Genomic DNA, 21,931 nt, shown 5'->3' on the forward strand with positions numbered 1-21,931 from the left:
AGATCTAGATGCAAAGGGTAAAAGAAAACACTAAGTCTGCAGATAAAGCCAAATATTTTCCAAGCCACCCGCTGTGGGGTTGCCCATCCTTGGAGGGATTAATTCTTTCTTAATCATCAAGAAAGGTTTAATGTATTTGATAGGCAGAAAATGTTTTGATGTTTTAAAATGCTCTCCACCCCAAATCTGAGTCATCTTGTAATAATAAGAACTCAAGGCTGGGCACGGTGACTCACGCCTGTAATCCCAGCACTTTGGGAGGCCGAGGCCGGTGGATCGCCTGAGGTCAGGAGTTCGAGACCAGCCTGACCAACATGGAGAAACCCTGTTTCTACTAAAAATACAAAAATTAGCTGGGCGTGGTGGCAGGCGCCTGTAATCCCAGCTACTCAGGAGGCTGAGACAGGAGAACTGCTTGAACCTGGGAGGCAGAGGCTGTAGTGGGCAGAGGTTGTAGTGAGCCGAGATTGCGCCACTGGGTGACAGAGCAAGACTTGGTCTCAAAAAGCAAAAACAAACAAACAAACAAAAAAACCAAAAAACCTCAAAAAAAGCTCTGGAGGTCTTTCAGTTCCCATTCAAATTCTGATTTTCACTCACACTTATTTTCCTCACATCTGATTATTCTTATGTAAAACAACAATAAAATGAAATGTTAACATACATTTTTCTGATTTGAAAACTTGTAAGTGTCCATTTTAGAAAATAGGGAAACTCCAAAATCCCCTGTAGTGACATTTACTTATTTTATTGTTTATTTTATTTCTTGATGATCACAGTGACGGGTGCTCATTGTCCTCCATTTGGAATGTACAGGAAAGTGGAAAAGCAACAAAGTGAAATCATGAAATGGAGGCAAACTTCTCAGCATTTTCCCTTGCCATTCAACATGTTTAATCTGGCAGAGTGTCATGGCTCACGCCTGTAATCCCCGCACTTTGGGAGGCTGAGGCGGGGGGATCACTTGAGCCCAGGAGTTCAAGACCAGACTGGGCAACATGGTGAGACCCCGTTTCTATAAAAAATACAAAAACGACCCGGGAGTGGTGGCGCAGGCCTGTAGTTCCTGCTACCTGGGATGGGGTCCCAGCTGAGGTGGGAGGATGGCTTGAGCCGGGGAGGTCGAGGCTGCAGTGAGCCAAGATCGTGCAGCTGTGCTCCAGCCTGGGTGAGAGAGAGACCCTGTCTCAAAAACAGCTACAACAACAACAACAACAACAAAATATGTTTGATCTAAAAAAAACCAAAACCAAAAACAACAACAAAAGAACCCGTTTTTATGGCTGCATGAGAATTTACATCTAAGAGACTTTTAGATTGCTTCCCCCTTTTCTTCCTTTTTTTTTTTTTTTTGGTCTCACACCTGGAGCTCGGTTCTTGGCTGACTTGCACGTTTGCTTTGAAGGATAAGGAAGAATAATTGGAACAGAATGGGGGTGGGGGAGGGTGGACAGAATAAGAAAGGGCTCCACTGCCCCCAGCTTTCACTTCCTAGAACAGGGCCAGAAGGGCCCTAGGGTGGCTTCAAGACACCCTTTTGGCCAGTCACTAACAAAGTGATGTCATGTCACTCACCACAGGCACATAACAGAAGCTCAGTAAATATGTGCTGGAGGGTGGATCAGTGGACGGACTTGATGGGGGTCGCCATGTATGAACTTTACCCTCTTGTTGTAACTCTACAGTAATGGTCATTGCATCTCAGCATTCCCTTTATTAAAAAAAAGAAAAACAGGTATGCATCTGTGATCCTAGGTCCTGGCCTTATTAGGATCCTAGAGGAGTGACCAACCAGAGGTCTTTTAGCCCAAGGCAAATAATTGTGATCAAAGCTTTCTGGATCTCTCCCGGGAGGTCCTCGGCTGGAGAGAACAGCCTAGGACCAGACCCTCCAGTGTGAAGCGCCTCCTTTCCCTCTGAGACCTGTGAGCAGCCCAGCCCTGTGGGGAAAGGGGAGAAGGAGGCAGATGTGGGGGAGCAGGAGAGGCCGGGGAGGTGTACTGTTCTGGCGGAGGCAGGGCGGGACAAGCTGTCTTTGCAAAGATGGCTCAAAGCCCACTGAGCTCCCAGTTGAGCTTCTTACAAGAGGGAGGCTGCCCTTTCGGGGCCTCTTTTGCTCTCTTGAGACCCCCAGGGAGGGCAGCTAAGCTCACCTCCGCCTTGGGGGGCTGTGGGACTCACTTCGCTGAGCTGTTACTTGACGTCTTTGCCTCCATTTTCATAAAAACGGTACAGTTTTGAGCTGACACTGGGACAAATACCGCTTTTGACTTACATGCTTTAAGTATATATAAGAAAAATAAAATTATGTAATATTAGTTATGAAGCATGACACTGCCATTGTAGAGGCCACACTTTTCTTTTAGGTGACATTTACAGGACAGCCATCCACACATGTGTGGCTGATTTTGAAAATTCAGCATGAGACATTTCAACATGATGGCTATTTCAGCCTCTTCCGCAAGCATTCAGGGATGTGAATGTGTATAAAATTAGAAATTAGGTCATGTGGGAGGAATCAATCAACTCTTACTTATCAAATCAATTCATGAAACCCAAACATAATTATGGAAACTGGTTTGAACTTTGCTTTTTAAAGTTTAGCATAGCCAGGAGTTCCCAAATCATGTTACAATGTGTCCCTTTGACTGCTAACGGAAAGGCCGCATTTCAGCTTTCGAGGCCAGGGAGTTCTGTCTGGCTGTTTCTCTTTTTAATCTGCAAATGGGGGGTTAGACTGGAGTCTGATTTAATGAGTTTGGGGTGGGGCTCAAATATTAGTATTTACTAAAAGCCCAAGAAATAATTCTAATATCAGCCAAGGTCCAGTCCATTGGCTTAGGTGACCTCTAAGTCCTGCTTTGGCAAGAAAATGCTGTGCTTTCTAGAATTAAAAAGTTTGTTTGTTTATTTATTTTAAGAGATAGGGGTCTCACTCTGTCATCCAGGCTGGAGTGCAGTGGCACGATCGCAGCTCACTGCAGCCTTGAACTCCTGGGCTCAAGTGATCCTCCTGCCTTAGCCTCCTGAATAGCTGGGACCACAGATGCGTACCACCATGCCAGCCTAATTTTTTAAAATTTTATTTTCTTTTGTAGAGATGGGGTCTTGCTTTGTTGCTCAGGCTGTAATTTAAATTTTTACATAAAAGTAAGGAAATCAGATTCATTTTGCACATAACGCTACTTAAAAACATCTTCCTAAATTCCAATTTCATGGAAGTCCACAAACTATACTTGCTTCATAAGGGATGCAAACTTCACAGAGTATTTTGGGCAGATCTTACGAATTTAGAAAAGTTATGTTTGCTTCACATTTTTATATTCCTAAGTGAGTTTTAAGCCAGTTATCCAAAACAAATTTATTTTCCACCTTTAAGAGTCAAGATGTCAAAGTTTTTGATTTCCAGGTGGAAATCATGGAAATCTAAAGGATCAAAAAGAAATGTTTATGGATAAAGAGAGATAAGAAATAGAGATACTGACTTCTTGCTGTTTGCTAAGGATGACAATTTCCTGTGTGCGTGTGTCTGTGTATGCATGTGTGTGTGTGTGAGTGGATGTGTGTGTCTGTGTGTATGTGTGTGTGTGAGTGTGTTTGCAATGAGCCTCTGCTGGGATGGGGGAGGAGTAGCCAGTGCTGGGGGAGCACCTTAAAGGAACTTTAAAGACAGATGGTGGCAGGCTGCAGCCATGGGGCCAGCAGGCTCCTGATTTCATGGCAATGTCTGCCTAGCAACCCTCCTTATTGAAGACCATGTCTCCAGAACTAGCCAGGTTTTAAAATGTAATTCAACTTTGGAGATGGTTTTTATTTTCTTGTTATGAAACCTAGGCGCCCACACTAAGAACTCAAATGACTGCATGCCTGTGTCTGCTCCTGAAGACGGTCTGTGGCAAAGTGATGCTAAGGTTGAAACCCGTCCATCAATAGGTCACAGGAAATAGAAAGATCCAAGTTCAGTATTTGGATTAGAAATACAAGTCAAAGACGGAACACTGCCATCAGAAAAGTGCGATCCTAAAAGATATTTATTTGAAAGTTTTGAAAAAAGTAAAGCTCATGCCCTGGGGCTTCTGGGAGTATGTACAAAATACAATAATTAAATTAAGTCCAGCAGTTAAAGTTCCTCATAAAAAGAAAAAGCTGGAGTGCTTCCCAATGGGGAATGCTTGACTTAAAAGAAAGGTTTTACTCTGTGGCCTGAAGGTCAACAAACTGGGACTCGGTGGGAATGGATAACATTTCTTAAAGGGGTTCTTAGGTCTTCGTTTTGTTGAAAGAAAATAAAAGTAAAAAGGGACAAGTTTTGAAAATTCAAAAAATGAAGGTGCAGTCCTAAAATCATCACAATTTTTATAAACGCTACACTGGAGGCTATGAAAACATGTTCTCTTTTCTGAGCACTAATCTAACACATATGCCCTTTGAGAAGGAAGGGAAAAGGCCAGTGGCGCTTTCTGAACAAACCACTTTAAAATATGCTCATTTTCACAGGCAGTGCATGCAAATTCATAGCCCATCCATTGGCTATTTATTTTGAAAACATTTTCCTTAAGTATTTTCATGTATTTGACAATTTAAAATTCCTTATATGACACAAAGACTGATCATATTTTAAAAACGCTTTTATGAGGCAAAGTTATAAAAATGACCATCTTGGGCCACGTTGTTGTAACCTAAAAAGGAATGTTGATCATCCTTTGGAAATACCTGTTTTGCTAAATCATTTGTTGTTACCTTTCTGGTAATATCTCCCCCAAAAGGAATAAGGTTAAGAATAGGATAGAAATAACATTTTACAAGTTTACATCATTCTAAAATGTATACTTTATGAGTTTGTGTGTACATATAAACTTGATGTGAGGTTAAACTTTCTCATTTATAAGCATCACTCTAGGCTTTCACATGAGTTTCAGTCACTAATTTGCAGATCATCATCTTCCTTGTGACTTACATAGAAGCTGAATGCTGGCTTTGCATTAAGACAGCGTGATCAAAGGTAGGATATTGGGAATAGCAGCTTTGACTTTGGGAGGCTGAGGCGGTTGGATTACTTGAGGTCAGGAGTTTGAGAGCAGCCTGGCCAACATGGTGAAACCCCGTCTCTACTAAAAATACAAAAATTAACCAGGCATGGCCGGGCACGGTGGCTCAAGCCTGTAATCCCAGCACTTTGGGAGGCCGAGGTGGGTGGATCACAAGGTCAGGAGATCGAGACCATCCTGGTGAACATGGTGAAATCCTGTCTCTACTAAAAATACAAAAAATTAGCCAGGTGTGGTGGCGGGTGCCTGTAGTCCCAGCTACTTGAGAGGCTAAGGCAGGAGGATGGAGTGAACCTGGGAGGCGGAGCTTGCAGTGAGCCGAGATTGTGCCACTGCACTCCAGCCTGGGTGACAGAGCAAGACTCTGTCTCAAAAAAAAAAAAAAAAAAAAAAAAAAAAAAAACTAGCCAGGCACGGTGGTGTGCACCTGTAATTCCAGGTACTGTGGAGGCTGAGGCAGGAGAATCACCTAAACCCGGGAGGTGGAGGTTGCAGTGAACCCGGATTGCGCCACTGGACTCCAGCCTCGGTGACAGAGCAAGACTCCATCTCAAAAAAAGCAAAAACAAAACAAAAACAAAACAAAAAACAACAACAACAACAACAACAAAAAACCCACAAAAACCCAAAACAAAACAATCCAAAAAATAAAAAACAAAGAAATAGCAGCTTTGGCAGCAACATTTAATTTGCTGACTAATTAGCAGCCTCATTGACATTTCTTTTTTTTTTTTTTTTTTTTGAGACGGAGTCTCGCTCTGTCGCCCAGGCTGGAGTGCAGTGGCCGGATCTCAGCTCACTGCAAGCTCCGCCTCCCGGGTTTACGCCATTCTCTCGCCTCAGCCTCCCGAGTAGCTGGGACTACAGGCGCCCGCCATCTCGCCCGGCTAATTTTTTGTATATTTTAGTAGAGACGGGGTTTCACCGTGTTAGCCAGGATGGTCTCGATCTCCTGACCTCGTGATCCACCCGTCTCGGCCTCCCAAAGTGCTGGGATTACAGGCTTGAGCCACCGCGCCCGGCCGACATTTCTACTTTGATTCCCAAAGTACAGCATTATCTGTCTGTGCGCTCGGGGACTCTCTGGTAAAATGGACACCCTAAATGTCCTATGCCAAGCCCACAGTCAAGGAAAGACTGTGGAATGTCCTGCAAGCAGCTCATGGCCTAAGACATTCGATTTACCTCCAAAACACACACAGAATTAGACAAACATAGTTTGCCCGTGTTGTTGTTTTCTTTCCTACATTTGTTATTTTTGCTTTTGGAATTGTGAGGGGAGGAAGGAAGAGATGGTAAAATTATAAGGCAGAAGGAAGAATCTAGCAGGACTAGATGGAAGGAGACGTGATGCAAAGTACAGTGCCCATGGGGGATGGAGCATGGGAGCAAGGCCCGCAGCCAAAAGGTGGTGTCGAGGGAGCCAGCTCAGCATGGCACTGCAGCCTCTGTCGTTGGGGTTGGCATCAACACCATGCCTGCACCGGGCCTTCTTCCCTTAGACAACCCAAGACATTTTCCAGCCATTCAGACCAGCCCCCAGCAGAAAATCCTGCAAAATGTGCAGGGGCATGTTGAGTCTGGGAGGCAGGTGCTCAGGGACCTACAGGGGTCGGGGGACATCAAGGCGCGTTGTGAGGTGGCACCGGCCTGGTGGCAGGGCTTCCCGGCTGTGTTTTTGATGACTCGTTGTTTGAATTGTGATGAATTCGAATATCTTTGCTGGGGTCAGGCACTGTCTCTGAGGGAGGCAGTTGCTGAAAAGGAGGCTTCGTTATTTTTCTCATTGTTTCAAAAAACACATTTGGAGCTTGCTCACCCTACAGAATTGATGAACTGGGGAACCTGATGTGGAAACATGAATCTGAGGCACTCGAGCGGGGAGGAAGCTGTGTGGTTTAGTGGAGAGAATTTGGAGAGTTTAGTGGTAGTCTTGGTTTTGCCAGCAGTGTGACCTTGAGCAAGTCCCCTGGCAGGGCCAATAGTTGCACAACTCCAGGAGGTGCCCCTAGCATTGCATTTTTTTCTATGTGGATGGTGCCCCCTTCAGCCAGGACGTTGGTACTGCATAATCCTCCAGCCCTTAAGTGTCTACAAAATCAGAGGACTGGACAAAATGATCAGATAAGAGTTTACAGTCAGAACATCTCCAGCACTGAGAGAAACTTCCATAGGCCAGCAATGGAGCTAGGAGATTGTCAATAACAACGACAGCAACAAAAGAGCAACGCAGCTCCCAAAATGCACGTGGCTGTGGGAGTGTGCCGCCCTTTCTGGTATGTCCCAGAATTTGAACATGTTGTCCTGTGAGAGCATATACTTCATCTAGTAATCAAAGTAAATATGAAGCCAGGCCAGGTGGCTCATGTCTGTAATCCCAGCACTTTGGGAGGCCGAGGAGGGTGGATCACCTGAGGTTCGGAGTTTGAGACCAGCCTGGTCAACATGGTGAAACCACATCTCTACCAAAAATACAAAAATCAGCAGGATGTTGTGGTACGCCCCTGTAGTCCCAGCTACTCAGGAGGCTGAGGCAGAAGAATTGCTTGAACCCAGGAGGCGGAGGTTGTAGTGAACCAGTATCTCACCACTGCACTCCAGCATGGGTGAAAGAGACCCTGTCTCAAAATAAATAAATAAATAAATAAATAAATAAATAAAAATAAAGGATAAAATGGGGTTGGCTGAATAGAAATGCATATTCCAGCCAGCTCTGCGCAGTGCGATTCCCAGACTCGACTGCGCGCAGGTTTGGCCTCTGGGTGGAAGTCATTTGATCTTTACTGAATGCCTACTACGTGCCAAGCATGATGCTAGGTGCTTTAAAAACACTGTATTTACTTATTAGTTTTTATTTCTCTTTATTTTACATTCATTCTTTTAAAAAATTATTTTAAAAAATTATGGTAAAATATAAGAAACAAGATTTACCATTTTAACCACGGTGGCATTAAGTACATTCATATCGTTGTGCCACCATAGCCCTCCTCTTCTCCAGAACTTTTTTCATCTGACAAAAGTGAAACTCTGTACCCATTAAACAGTAACTCCCCATTGCCCCACCCCTAGCTCCCGGCAACCACCATACGCCAGGTGCTTTTGAATACAGTAGTTCATTTAATCCTCCATCACAGGTTAGGGGCTCTAGTAGCAGATGCTCAGACAGACTTTAGGATGCAAGATGCTAGGGAACAACGTCCAGGAAAGGAAGGAGAACTCAGGATTAGTGTGAAGGAGAAGTTGAATGGCCAAGCAGACCCAATAAAGTCTTGGCTAACCCCAGTGGAAACTCTGGCATGTATATGCCCCGCCAAAGTGTCCCACCTCTCACCAAAATGGTGGGGGGCCCTGGAAGGGTCTTGGGCAAGGCAGCAGCGGGGTGGGGAGCTGTCTGCTGACTGTATCTACCCAGCCTGGCAAGTGGGGATTCTGGAAGTGGAGCATCTCTCTGACTACCACATCCTCAGAGCAACTCTTGGAGTTAAGTGTTTTTATTTGGGTAGCTGAAGAGACTGATGTTCAGAGCGAATAAATGGCTTCTTCTTCTGTCTGCACGTGACCTAACCCATTAGTAGTAAAGCCAGGATCAGAACCTAAGTGGAGGAGGGAGACTCAGTCCTGATTTTAATGAACACATTTTCCACAAGCTCATGCTGGGGATGAGAGGCAAGAGCAGGAGAGGGATCAGACATGTGTGACAATGTCCAATATTCAAAGCATCCACACTATTTTTGGGGACACATACATCTAAACAACCACTATAATGAAAATCCAATCCATGCAACAGAAGGACTAAGGGAAGAGCAGCACGTTGTCTCTGGGGGAGCTGGGAGGACCTCACAGGAGTGGCTTTCAAGCTGTGTCTTGAAGAATGCTTTGGCGTTTGTTGGGTGTCATAGAGAGGGAGAGTTACAGCTTGTGCAAAGGCTTCGGAAAAGATCAGTGTGGATAGTGGCCAGGGCCTCTTGAGAGAGCTGTGCTGTCACTGATGTGGGTACACAGGGGCGGGAGCAGGCAGTGGCTGGAGCTCCCTTCTTGCAGCCTGGGAGAAGCTCCTGAGAGCCCCTGCACGAATTCCAGGACCTGGAAATTGGATGGGGAAAAATGGATGTGCCCTTGTCCTCATGTGGGGTTTGGGTTACTCGCCAGCACAGTTCCCCAAGAAAATCGAAGCCAGAAGTTCATGTTGGTTTTTACGTTCTTCCTTTCACAGAACTCAAAAGGCCACCCCCCTGCCCCTTTTTCCCATTAAGCCAGATGCCTAGCGTGTGTAGTCTTCGGGAGAAACTCCACCACAGAGCTCTCTGAAATGGAATGTTCATTTTTCTCTTGATTCTATTAGTGTGTCTGATTATGAAGGAAATTTGATTCAGTGTTTAAAAACAAAACAGAACCCAGCCAAACCAGCTATTTGGCGTTATGTAAACCAAAGAAATCCAGTTTCTTGTCACTGAAGCGCTCCCTTTTAGCCAGCTATTTTAACATCATCATATAGCCAGCGTTGGGCCTCTCTTGTTTTTTTGTAAGATGGAGTTTTCAGCCTATCAACTCTTTTATTTATGTAATGAAAGGAATCTCTAAAGTTCCTTCCAGGCCTGAGGCTCCAATCCCCAGGGAACCTGTCCAGTTTTCTTTCTTTCTTTCTTTTTCTTTTCTTTTCTTTTTTTTTTTTTTTTTGAGACGGCGTTTTGCCCTTGTTGTCCAGGCTGGAGTGCAGTGGCAGGATCTTGGGCAACCTCTGCCTCCTGAGTTCAAGCGATTCTCCTGCCTCAGCCTCTTGAGTAGCTGGGATTACAAGCATGCACCACCACACCTGGCTAATTTTTTGTACTTTTAGTAGAGATGGGGTTTCACCATGTTGGCCAGGCTGGTCTTGAACTCCTGACCTTAATCTGCCCACCTCAGCCTCCCAAAGTGCTGAGATTACAGGCAGAAGTCACTGTGCCCGACCCACTTTTCTGTATGTTTACATGTTGCATGCAATAGTGAGAGAGAAATTTTCACCAACAGGGGAGTCTCACACAGTTTCGGGATTCCTCCTCAGTCAATGGTAGGCACAGGTGAGTTGAGAGGCTGTCTTACACCCATCCTGGTGACAGCCAGCTTTGTCCTGTGACTTAGGTGCGGGTAGCTAGACTCTGGAAGTCTGGCCTCCTTCTACACCTTCCAGAATGGGTTGGTTCTTGAACAAGAGCTTGTATGGGAGAAAAGCACCTTAACTTGGCCAAATTCAGCCCTAAGCCTGAGGACAGTTTTCCAATTCCCTGCGTATGAGCAAAGGGGAATAGGGCCAGGATGGAGTGTGTCTCTCTGCAAGTTTGAAAGGCTGTGTACAAACAGAAGGCCTGGCCTCACTCCTCAGACCTCAGGCAGGCCTCTGACAGGTTGAGGACTGCAGTCTGGCAGAGCTCCTGCCCACCAAAACTGGAGGGGAGAGGGAGATGAAAGGTGGAAAAAGTGACTGGTTTCAAAGCATATGGCCTGTAGTTTTTCAAACGTTTTTAATTCCTAATTCGCACCTCTCGTTATCATCACACACTGTAGTAGCCAATGGCACTTTTTTTGTGTTGACACTCGACATTATTTTAGGCTTCTGCTCCTCCTTTGGCTTCCACAAGGGCATTCTAATTTCAAAAGAAAAGTTCATCTGGAATAAGTCCTGTGACTGGCCCCTCTGGCACACAATCGGGTTCAACAGGTGTTTGTTGAATGACTAAACGAATGAATGAAGCAAATCCCTTCAAAAAGTTCGGGGACATCTTTACTCTCAGCAAAACTTCCCCATTTCCTTCTTAAACTTGCGATTACCACTTAGAGTGGCCTCCAGGGATTCCCAAGGAAAATCGGCAAAGCTGACTTCACAGTTTTGCAAAAACTCATAACCAAAAAGCTACCAGAAAGGGAATGTTCATTTTCCTCTTGATTCGAATACTGTGACTGAACAAAGTGGCCGATTCGTCCCTCGGGCTTGCGGCCTGGCGGGGTGAGGCCGAGGCTTCGGTCAAGGAGACCACAGCCAGGGAGCTGCACCGGCAGCCTGCGGGTCCCCTCGGGGCTCGTCGTTCCGCGTGGCTTGGGCGTGGATTCGGGGCTGCAGGGACCCCAGGGCCGGCGGGACCCCAGAGGTGCCCGAGGGCCCCGCGCAGGTGTCCGGCCTGTGCGCGGGGTGCGCGGGGGTGCTGGGGCCTGGGAGACCCAAGAGAGACGTTATTGTTACAGTGTAACGAGTCTGATTAACATGCTCCTGACACTTTCTCTTAGTTTCTCGGGCTCCTAGCAACAGCGCACAAAGGCGCGGGATTGTCCCGGGCTCCACCGGGACATGGGGCCGCCTTTGATCTGCCACCATTACAGCCAGGCTGCGCGACAGGCGCGCAGGCTCCGGGCGGCCCGCGGCGGGCGGGCGAGCGGGGCCCACAGTCCAGGCCTCCTGGGCCGCCACGCTCCCCCCGGCCCGGCCTCGGCCCCGGCCCCGGCTCCGCGCGCAGCCGGGGCGCAGGGGACGCAGCCTCGGGGCTCCGCAGGGCTCGGCATCTGCGGCCACCGCGTGTCCCCTGCGCTCCTCCTGCCCGCGGGGCCGCCCACCCCGGCTCGCGGCGCCCTTTCCGTCGGAAGAAGCAAAAGTAAAACCCAACCGGTCACTTACAGTGGGAAAAAAATAAAAATCATTTAAAAGGAAGGGCATGAGTGACAAAGAAGTCCCAAATGATTTTGTCAAAACAAAACGAACTCGCCCCGCAGGCTGCAGCGCGCTCGGCGGAAACGGGGTTCGAGTGGCCGCCGCCGCCCGGGCGCTACCGACGGCTTCGGCCCCTTCCCGCAAGTCGCTCTTTACGTCGTGGGCAATTCTTATTGACTGGGAAGGCGATATGCTGCCAAATAACAACTGGAATTTAAACAAACGAACACCACCCCCTCCAAAGCCAGCCGGCGCAGAGCTGCTGGGTCCCACGCGCGGACTCGCGGGCGCCAAGCGGGGTCTGGGAAAGTCACTGACTCTCCTTGGGGGCCGCGCTCAGGTACCCCGCAACGCCCGTGGGAAATACAGCGCGGAAAGAAAGTCGAAGACTTTCACGCTGAAATGCTGGGGTCTCCGCTCCCCGCGAAGATGAGCCGGGAAGCATGGCAGGGGCTCCGCAGGTGACACGGACCCTCAGCCGCGTCCACGAGCTCGGGGCCTCGCAGGCCGTCTCAGTACCGTTTTGTGCCATTCATTGCTTTTCTAGTACTAGAAGAAAACACAGAAGATTCGGTTTTCCAAGGTAAACCGAAATCGTAAAAGCAGAAGGTCCTTCCAATTAAAACAAAACAAAGAACCCCGTATTTTTTTTTCTCCTCGTGGCATTGTTACAAAATTACAATGTCCCCAATGAAGCACGTCAGTTTCCCGAACTCCCGCAAAACGACCGGGTGCAAAAGTGTGAATGATAATAACATGTCTATTTTAGAGACGGGGGAAAACGACATAGTTTGTTCTATCTGCCCAGCGAAATATGCCAGGGAAGGAGTTACTTTCAGATTCAAATCGGAGGCGGTGAAGTCTTCATCCCGCAGGACTGTTTTCCCAGCCGCCCCTGGAGGAGAGGAGGGGAGGGCGGCTGCGAGGACTAACACTGGGACATCAGCCGGGAAGGCTCCCGGATGCCGAGAAACGTCCTAACTTGTGTTCACAGACACTGCCCGACTCGGACTGGAGTTCCCCTCACCGTTTCAATAAAACATGACTGTATTGATATAATCCTCTATACATTAAAATGAGGTTGTCACAGATTGTCATTAAGACCTCAGTAAAACAATGAAGACATTATTGGGCACCCCCCCTCAGGCAAGGTATTAGGGGAATAAAGCAATCTACACCACACGGGTCCTATTGAGATTAATGAAAAAATTATGCAAAAAAAAATCTCAATTTCATTTTCCCGTGACGGGGCTTTGCATACATACAGTCAGTCTTGCCTTGCACCTGATGATTTATTAAACTAATCTACAGCGATCACCACTGATGTTCTCGACTCAATCTTGTCCTGGCTCATTTTCTAAGTAATTGTTTCTCATTAGTTCTGATAATGTTTTAATAGTGTTACCCATAATTTAGACCCCAAGAATTAATAACAGGGGGGTGATATGGCTAAGCGGCTTGTGATGAGCTATACAAAATATAAACAGGTATGGTTTCTAATTAATCAGATTAGCTGCAAGGTCCTCTTCCTGTCACCCATGCCTGGCTCAGGAGCCGGGCAGCTGTCACTTCCCCATGTCTGGGGTGCCCGGTGAGCTCAGTGATCACTCACCTACCCTTGGCTGCTCTCCCATCTTTCCCAGGGCACCTGGGCCCACCCATGGCACCACAGAGATGCGGGTGGGGAAAGAGGGGGAATACCCTTTGCCTTCCAGCATCTTCTTCCTGGAGTTTCGTTCTTCAAGGACTAAGGCACCATGGGTTTCTGATCAGGACTGAACTCTCTTCTGGGACCCTCGTCGTTTGGGTCTCTGTTCAGAGAATGGGACTTTGGTCCAGATTTGTGACTCTCATAGGTCCTAGTCTCATGATCCTACCCTAATAGGGACCATGGATTATGAGGAAGATAATAAACTGGACATTTGGGGAGACTGAAACAAGGTGGTTTTGTCTGAACAAAGCAGTTTGGGATGAGGGCAGGGGTGTGGCCAGCAGTCCGACGTGACTGGGACCTAGGAAACCGTGGTTGGGACCTAGGAAACCGTGGCCTGGGAGTGGCCAGCAGTGGGAGACCTAGCCAGTCAGTCCTCCGTACCACCCAGGGACCTTGCGGAGCGGCCTGCTTTTCCCCAGGTCGTAGGGCTCCTTGGCTGGGGAGGTCTTGAGGAGGCTCCTCTGTGTGGGGCAGGCTGGCTGGCTGCCTGTAGGGCCAGGGTGGAGACTAGAATGCAAGCCCTTCATCACCTGAAGCCAAGGGCTTCTTTGGATTAGGCTGGAGGATGGGAAGGGTAGTTAGATTGGGGTGAGGGCTGCCCATAGGAAGGAAAAGATGGGGTTTATTTTCTTCTTTTGCTTAGGACCAGCCCTGCCTCCACTGTTTCTAATACCCTCAGCAGGTGTGTATGGCAGGGGCAGAGTGAGAGAGGCCTTCTTTTTGCCTTCCCACTGCCAAGCCATCCTCCCATCCCTCTGCGTTCTGAGCAAAGGGGCAGACTGGGTGTGCGCAGTGTGGCCCTGGGTTACCTGGTGCGCACCTGACTCCAGGAGTCCCATCCTGGGTGGGTCCCAGCTGCAACAATGGGTGCTGTGGGTGCTCCTGCAGGAACTGCTGCTGCTGCCCCCTCTGGGGTCTGGAAGCAGTGTGGCTAGAGGCCGTTTGGCTCTCACGTTGGTGAGATGCCATCTTCCTCCTTCCCGCCTCTGAGTGAGGATGGGGCTAGCTCCCACCTTCCTTTCTGGCCACTCTGGGGCAGCACAGGGCAGCCAGGGTGGAGGGTGGCACTGCTCTATGAGGGACCCCACGGAGCGTGTGCCATCTCCATTTAGGAGCTCTCTGTCTCCTGGATCCCGTGTTTGGGAAATGAGTTGTTGTCTTCACAGAATGAGGGTCCCCAGAGCCATCTTGCCCAGTGCTGGCTCCCCGTATGGCTGTCCCTTTCTGCTGTGCACTGGGCAGGGTGGGGGTCACCTGGTGGCGGTGGGACTCTGCGGCCGTGCTTTCGTGTGATGGTGCCTCTCCTGGTGTCTAACCTCAGCTCCACTCACCTCTCGGGCTTCCTGTGGGAATTGCAAGAAGTGGGGAAAAGGAGAGGCCTGGTTGGGGCTCACACTAGGGGCTGCGGAGGAAATAATCCAAAAGGGCGTAGGAGGAGGTGAAAAATGAAAGTAAAAAACAACTGTTTTCTATTTACAAATTTAAATAAACAGAACAGCCTTCCCCGCGGTGTTTGTCTAAGAGTAGCAGTGTTGCTGCTGTGTAGGTCATGAAAAGGTTGGTGTAGAGTTTAAAACTTCCCATTCTGTTAATTTCTTAAGGAACAGTCGTCCAGAGTCTCGGCACAAAAGCTCATGATTTAATGAGGAACAGAAACAAAATCTCTGATTGTTGGTGTTTCAAACTTCATTGGCGTCCTCTGGCAAGCACAAGTTGATCCCTCTGCAGCTTCAATACCCTTTAGCCTTCAATATAAGAGTACATGCTGAATAGGGAACAATGGCTGGTTGTTATGTTTATTTACCCTTACTACAAGCTGGGTTAACCTCTTCAAAACAGCTTTACTAAGCCCGTTAACCACACCACCCATCTGACCTGCAGCCGCATCTCTAATGTGATGCAAATCTTGCAGGAGCCACATGCACCAGCTCGGGGGCATTGTGTCTTCTGAGACGCTACAAGTTTATGACTGAGGGAGTCCTGTCTCGGCCATACATTTCCAGGGGGAAATGGCCTCAATGGCAAACAGTTAAACGGGAAAATAAAGGGGGAGAATGGATGGTCGTGTGTTTCTGCACATTTATTTTTTAATTGCCAGTAACGGTTGACCCACAGCATTCACCCAGGATGACAGCTTTCCTGTTCATCATCTAGCGGTTCAAGGAGATGGATGTTTCATTTTGGGGGTAGAGGTTAATAGTAACCAGTTTTGAAAGTTTATTTTTAGAAAGTGTCTTTTTAAGCCAATATAGTACTTAGTATTCTTTTTTGATGCCATCTCTGTTGTTTTATCAGATTACTAGTGAAATAGAGATGAGCCCTTAATGTTGTTACTATTTTTTAAAGGCCTGGCTTTTCTTAAAATTATTTGTGGTGTCAGCTGTACACATGAACAAGCAGGAAACATTTAGTAACATGAGAAGGGTGGAGGGAATATGTCTATTTGGGAAAGACCGTGTCATTAAAAACCTACCTTCCCCTCACAGCCCATCTTTCCCCAGGATCTTACCTCCCTGTGAAATCATAAGCCCATATTTGTAATACACTAAAAATGATAAAATTATAAACTTGGATCCAAAAGGAAAAACGTTCATTTTTTTTTAGGGGAATAACTGGCCAGTAAGACAACAACAACAAAATCGTGATTCACATGAACTGTAAATGCAGTCAGGTCCCAATGTGGCATCCTAACAAGTTGCTTTGAGTATTGTGGTTTGTCTTTAAGAAACCCACTGTATATGTTCAGCCCACCTGATGAGAGCTTCATTTAACAGATCATTTTTCCTTGATGGAGGTGGCAAGCGTAACAATGTTCTGGGCCTGCTTCAGTAATGGCATGTCGATCATACTCCCTTGGAAAGTAAAGGCTCCCTGGAAAACAAAGAATACGAACTTCCCGAAAGAATGCTCAAATGATAGGTTTCCCTTCTGTGCACACTTGCACAACAAGAACATTTTAGATTCCACCTGAATTAGACTGACTTTCCTACCCAACTTTTGAGAAAGCCAAAGTCAATTACAGAGGAGAGATTTCTTTTTTCTCCTAAAGACGGGAAAAGAATAAAAATCTTCAGCATTTTAACGGAGAGGAAAAACACATCGGACACAAGACAGGAAACTGCTCAGTTAGCTCTTGAAATCAAGCAGAAAACAGCTGTGGGAGGAAAATCTAAATACTTCCCTATATATTTTTGAAATATTATGTAGAACTTTAAAAGCAGGGATATATTCTGGCAACTGATGATTGTTGTAAAAATTTGTACCATCAGGCTAATGGCAAAATCTTACCGCCTTGCTGTAACATAACTGAGAGGTAACATGAGAAGGTGATGAGAAAATGCAAGGTAGGATAGATAGTACTGAGTACAAAGAGATGAGTCTGTTGGTACACACTTACAGAAGACCATTAGAATGACCAGGGACTGCCGGGCGCGGTGGCTTATGCCTGTAATTCTAGCACTTTGGGAGGCCAGGACAGGCGGATCACCTGAGGTCAGGAGTTCGAGAGCAGCCTGGCCAACACGGTGAAACCCTGTCTCTAATAAAAATACAAAAAAATTAGCTGGGCATGGTGGCGCAGGCCTGTAGTCCCAGCTACTTGGGAGGCTGAGGCAGAAGAATGGCTTGAACCCAGGAGGCGGAAGTTGCAGTGAGCCCAGGTCACACCACTGCACTCCAGCATGGGCAACAGAGCAGGACTCCATCTCAAAAAAAAGAAAGAAATACCAAGGACATGAGCTGTAACAAAAGAATCACAGATCTGTTGAATGTTAAGATGGGAAGGCGTCTCTAAAATCTCCTGGAATAGCCCCATTTTACAGACTCATTTTTTAAAAAAACTTCTACCATACTTATATAGACTGTGTCAAGTAACCTAAGCCCTGTTCTAGATGAGGAAATGGAAGCTCAGAGTAATAAAAGAAGGAAAAAAAGAAGTGATCTTCCAAGGTCATGTGACTAGGGAAAGCCAGAGCTGGGCTGATGCTTGGGTCTCAGAGCTTCAAGCCTTCATCAGAGATCCCCACATTAAGAAGACAAGGTAGCTTCTTTAAGTGCATCAGCAAAAGACAGATTAAATGGACAGAAAGCAGCATGCTCAGAACCCAAAGTTAATGTCTAGTTATTTGTGTTCTTTTCATCACTTCCTTTTGTTGCTTACAATGATAGCCCTTCATCCTAATCCACCCTGCTTTGACCTGTGGGCAAGGATGCTGGTGGGAGTGGGGTGCAGGGGTCCTTCGATACCTAGAGGTGGTTGGGGCAATCCTAAGGCACATTGATGGTGGTCCATTTGCATCTATTGCAGCTCGTTTCTGGATTTCACAAGTACCACTTCCCAACAGTCAATGCTGATGTTACTCAGGGCTGCTGGGATAGGAGTGCTGGGCTCCCATGATGAGGGCTGAGAGGTAATAAGTTATGGTTATACAAAGGATGGAGGTAAAGAAAAATGGGGGGAGTCCTTAGCAATGACTTTTGGGATTTATCTTTCGATTGAGAGAGATTCTAAGCCTACTAGGATCAGGATTTTTACCAGTAGTGGCCAACCTTCTCAGCCTTAGGATGACTCCTACTCATATGAACACCTGTCTGGCCTAAATTCCTGTGCTGCAAGTCCCTCCCCAGCCCTCTCGTTTTTACTGTTTATACCCCAGATTGTCCTTCCCATAACTTAATTCAGCCTCGAGCTGATGACCAGGAGGAATTTTCCTAATTTGGTTGGAAGTTCCGAGGAGGTCCTGTAGGTTGGCGTTACATGGAAATCAGGGCCTGGGTCACATGCTGTTTTACAAGGCAGTCGTCTAGTTTTCTTATTGGAGTGAACGATGAAGACCAAAGGCCTCTTGGTTATCTGCCCACCAAGTGGATTATGGCCCTGTAAAACAGCACATCTGTCCTGCTAGGGTTTCAACAATAGGCTGGGGAGACGAAATGAGCATAGATGCACATGAAATCAAAACGGTGCACAGAGAATCCAAACGGTGGCCGTGAGTCTGTGCCACGTTCCCGAACCTGCTTTGGGTTCCACGTGCATATCAAAGATGAAAACCACTTCACATAGTTTTTCAAGACTGGGAGACCATTTCTTCTACGGTAGCAGGTTTTGCTTGATTTTTTTTAATGAAGCTTAAGGTACAAAACAAAATGTAGCATATTTGTTCTGTGTCCTGCATCTCTGCAGATGGATGATTTTAGTGTTATGAATGAAACTGCCTAGCGTGAATATCCCCAGGCTCTCACATAGCCACTTGTAATTTAGGTGGTATTTTTTTTAACATGTGGATCTATAGGTGAGATGAAAATAGTCTATTGGTCAGGATTTGGAAAAATGCAGTTCATCAAAAAGCTACTTGGATTTTTGGGGAGGGTTTGAAATCTTTCTTAATGATTATATTTTATATTTATTTATTTATATATTTTTTGAGACTGAGTCTCACTCTGTTGCTCAGGCTGGAATGCAGTGGCGCAATCTTGGCTCACTGCAACCTCTGCCTCCCAGGTTCAAGCGATTCTCCTGTCTCAGCTTCCCAAGTAGCTGGGACTACAGGTGCATGCCACCACATTTGGCTAATTTTTTTTGTATTTTCAGTAGAGACTTGGTTTCACCATATTGTCCAGGCTGGTCTCGAACTCCTGGCCTCAGGTGATCTGCCTGCCTCGGCCTCCCAAAGTGCTGGGATTACAGGTGTGAGCCACCGCGCCCGGCCTCATGGTTAAATTTTTAAACACCCATGCTACTATCATAATAATAGCTATAATTCTTTGAGCAGTTCCTAGTCTGGGGTCTGTTGCCTGGCACTTTAAATATATTATTTCATGTAATGCTCATAACAACACTTTGAAGTAGATACCATTATCCATCCTCAGTAAAAATTTTTTTTTTTTAGTTGTGGCAAAAACACGTAACATAAAATTCACCATCTTAGATGTTTTTAATACAGTTCAGTAGTGTTAACTCTATGTACATTGTGCTACAGATCTCCAGAGCTTTTCCTTCTTGCAAAACTGAAACTCTGCAGCCCGGGCGCAGTGGCTTACGCCTGTAATCCCAGCACTTCGGAGGCCAAGGCAGATGGATCACCTGAGGTCAGGAGTTCGAGACCAGCCTGGCCAACATGGTGAAACCCTGTCTCTACTAAAAACACAAAAATTAGCTGGGCGTGGTGGTGGGCACCTGTAATCTCAGCTACTCGGGAGGCTGAGGCACGAGAATTGCTTGAACCCGGGAAGCAGAGGTTGCAGTGAGCCGAGATCGTGCCACTGTACTCCAGCCTAAGTGACACAGCGAGACTCCATCCTAAACCTCCCCCCACCCAAATCCCTGAAACTCTGTATTAGACAATTCTCCATTTCCATGTCCCCCTGCCCCCAGCAACCACCATTCTACTTTTAACAAGGATGCCAAAAGTAGAATCCTTGGGTTTCACTCTGTCACCCAGGCTGGAGTGCAGCGGCATCATCACGGCTTAATGAAGCCTTGACCTCCCAGGCTCAGGCCATCCTTCTGCCTCAGCCTCCCAGAGTGCTGGGATTACAAGGCATGAGCCACTGCCCACCACCTTTCTGTCTTTGAGTTTGTACTCATCCCCTTTTAATAACGGAGGAATCTGAGGCAGAAGGAGCTTAAGAAACATGTGCAACTTGGCCCTGTAGTTAGTAAATATATAACAGAACAGGGATAAAGCTGATTCTATTTAATGCCAAGCCTGTGCTCTTAGGGGCCTGGTGATTGAAAAGGGTTCTCTGAGTGTGTTCTGTGACTCCCTGAATCAGAATGATGGGCGGGGGGCTTGTTAAAATGCAGATTCCTGGGCCCAGTCCCACACGGTTTGTGCAGCAAACCTGGAGGTTGACTGGGACTCCTCCGGTGGTTCTAATGCATATTCATGTTTGAGAGCTTCCGTGTTTTAGCTCCCCCAGGTAGAAAAGGTTAGGCCGGCTTGGATATGCAGGTCCATAAACTGAAGAGCCCTCTTGCAGCCTTCTGTAAATGATGCCTTTCTCTTGTAAGGCATCCCCAAGATGCGAAATGGCAGAATTTTCTTAGGTTAATCACCATTTATTCATTCATCCGTCAAGAATGGACCGAGCAGCTCCCTTGTGCCAGTCGCTTGGGACAGTGAGAGGATGCGACTTGGCCCTGCCCTCTGGGAGCATACTATTCGCTGGAGGGGAGAGGGAAGAAGCAGGTGCTACCTGATGCAACAAGAGTTGGAGAAAAAGCCAGGGTGGTGAGCACAGGGACGATCTGAGGGCCTACAATGGCTGCACTTCTTCCCAATCAGGGCCATCTTTGCGGGACTGCACTGCTCACACAGACAGGTACCTAGAGCAATGCCAGGCATCTCCACGCGTTGCTGTGGAGCTCCAGACATCTTGGGCTTTTATTTGACAGTTACCTATTGTGTTATGTGTTGTAATAAATCACTGGTCAATTGCTTTGCACATCTTACTATACGTATGTCTATGATTTCAGACTCCTGAAGGTGAAGGCCAGTATCACCATAGCACACGTGTCTTTTGCATAGGAAGGAAACAGTCACCATCGAACTGTGGTTTTTCTGACACCTCGGCCATTGCCCATTGATCAGATAAGCACTGACATAATCTGACTTACAATTTGATGGTGAAAGAGGTGATGCGGCGTGATGACAATAGTAATCACATCTATGGGAAATTGTCATATATTTTGCATTTCTGGCACTTAGTACTTGGCTTTTTTTCTCCACAGTCCTAAAAGAGTAATTTTCTAGAAACCACAAATTGATTTAAGTCTTTCCCTATTCACTATGTTTCCAAATAACTTCTGTGGACACTGAGGGGCTCCAATACCACATTCTGATGACGGTGCTGCTGTGGCTCCCTGAGAGGAAGTTCTCTGTGAGAATTCAACGCTACTATTTGAATACAGCTGCTGGAGTCCTTCTTTTTTGGGGTATCACCCTTTTCCCATATGGTGCTAAGTCCTTCTGCTCAGTGAGTGAATGCCTGGCCTCACAGCCGTTCCCAGGTAATTCCTAAACTTCCAGCCAGTGTTGGCCATGATCAAATTTCTCCTCGAGATCCTGGCTGTGCCTTCCACTTGCTGAATCTCTCAGCCCGGCTGTGGCCTCCTGGGACATGGCTCTTCCTTACCTACAAAGTCAACAGCGCCCTGAAACTCCCCCAAAAAGGTAGAAGATGATGCTCCCAGAGACACTGTCATGGGCACTGCTGCATTCTTCTTTCCTGTTTTTCAACTTCTCCCACACGAGAGTCCTTAGAAAGGCCCTCGTGTGCCCTTGGTTCCCTCTCAATTTTGTTGTGACATTCATTTTAAGGATGTCCGTTTGGGTGCCAGGCACCCACAGCTCAGTGAGGCTTCCCGGCTCCAAAGCTGGCTCCCGGAGCTCTCAGGCACATGGTGCCAGGATGTTTATAGGGGGTGGCACTTTTCTAGTTGGGAGCATGCTGTTATCTTTCTAAAACAGATCTGATGGAATAATCTAC

The 21,931-nt window shown here is 47.0% G+C and overlaps 1 protein-coding gene across 4 annotated transcripts in view; it reads right to left on the bottom strand.

The window, feature by feature from the left end:
* Positions 1-15,058: 15,058 nt before the first annotated feature.
* Positions 15,059-21,931, bottom strand: part of CLYBL (citramalyl-CoA lyase) — a 298,175-nt gene continuing 291,302 nt past the window's right edge. For 2 of the 4 annotated variants that reach the window (XM_033177359.1, XM_033177358.1), the window contains exons 8-9: positions 16,193-16,312; positions 15,059-15,186 (exon numbers count right to left, since the gene is read on the bottom strand). In XM_033177359.1, the coding sequence (XP_033033250.1) occupies positions 16,217-16,312 (96 nt within the window). In that variant the 3' untranslated portion in view covers positions 15,059-15,186; positions 16,193-16,216. Of the gene's footprint in view, positions 15,187-16,192; positions 16,313-17,079; positions 18,318-21,931 lie in introns of those variants that run through there. The other 2 variants (XM_033177356.1, XM_033177357.1) reach the window with 2 other exon arrangements.

Source organism: Trachypithecus francoisi, unplaced genomic scaffold, assembly GCF_009764315.1.
Source record: "Trachypithecus francoisi isolate TF-2019V2 unplaced genomic scaffold, Tfra_2.0 Lachesis_group18, whole genome shotgun sequence".
Lineage (NCBI taxonomy): Eukaryota > Metazoa > Chordata > Mammalia > Primates > Cercopithecidae > Trachypithecus > Trachypithecus francoisi.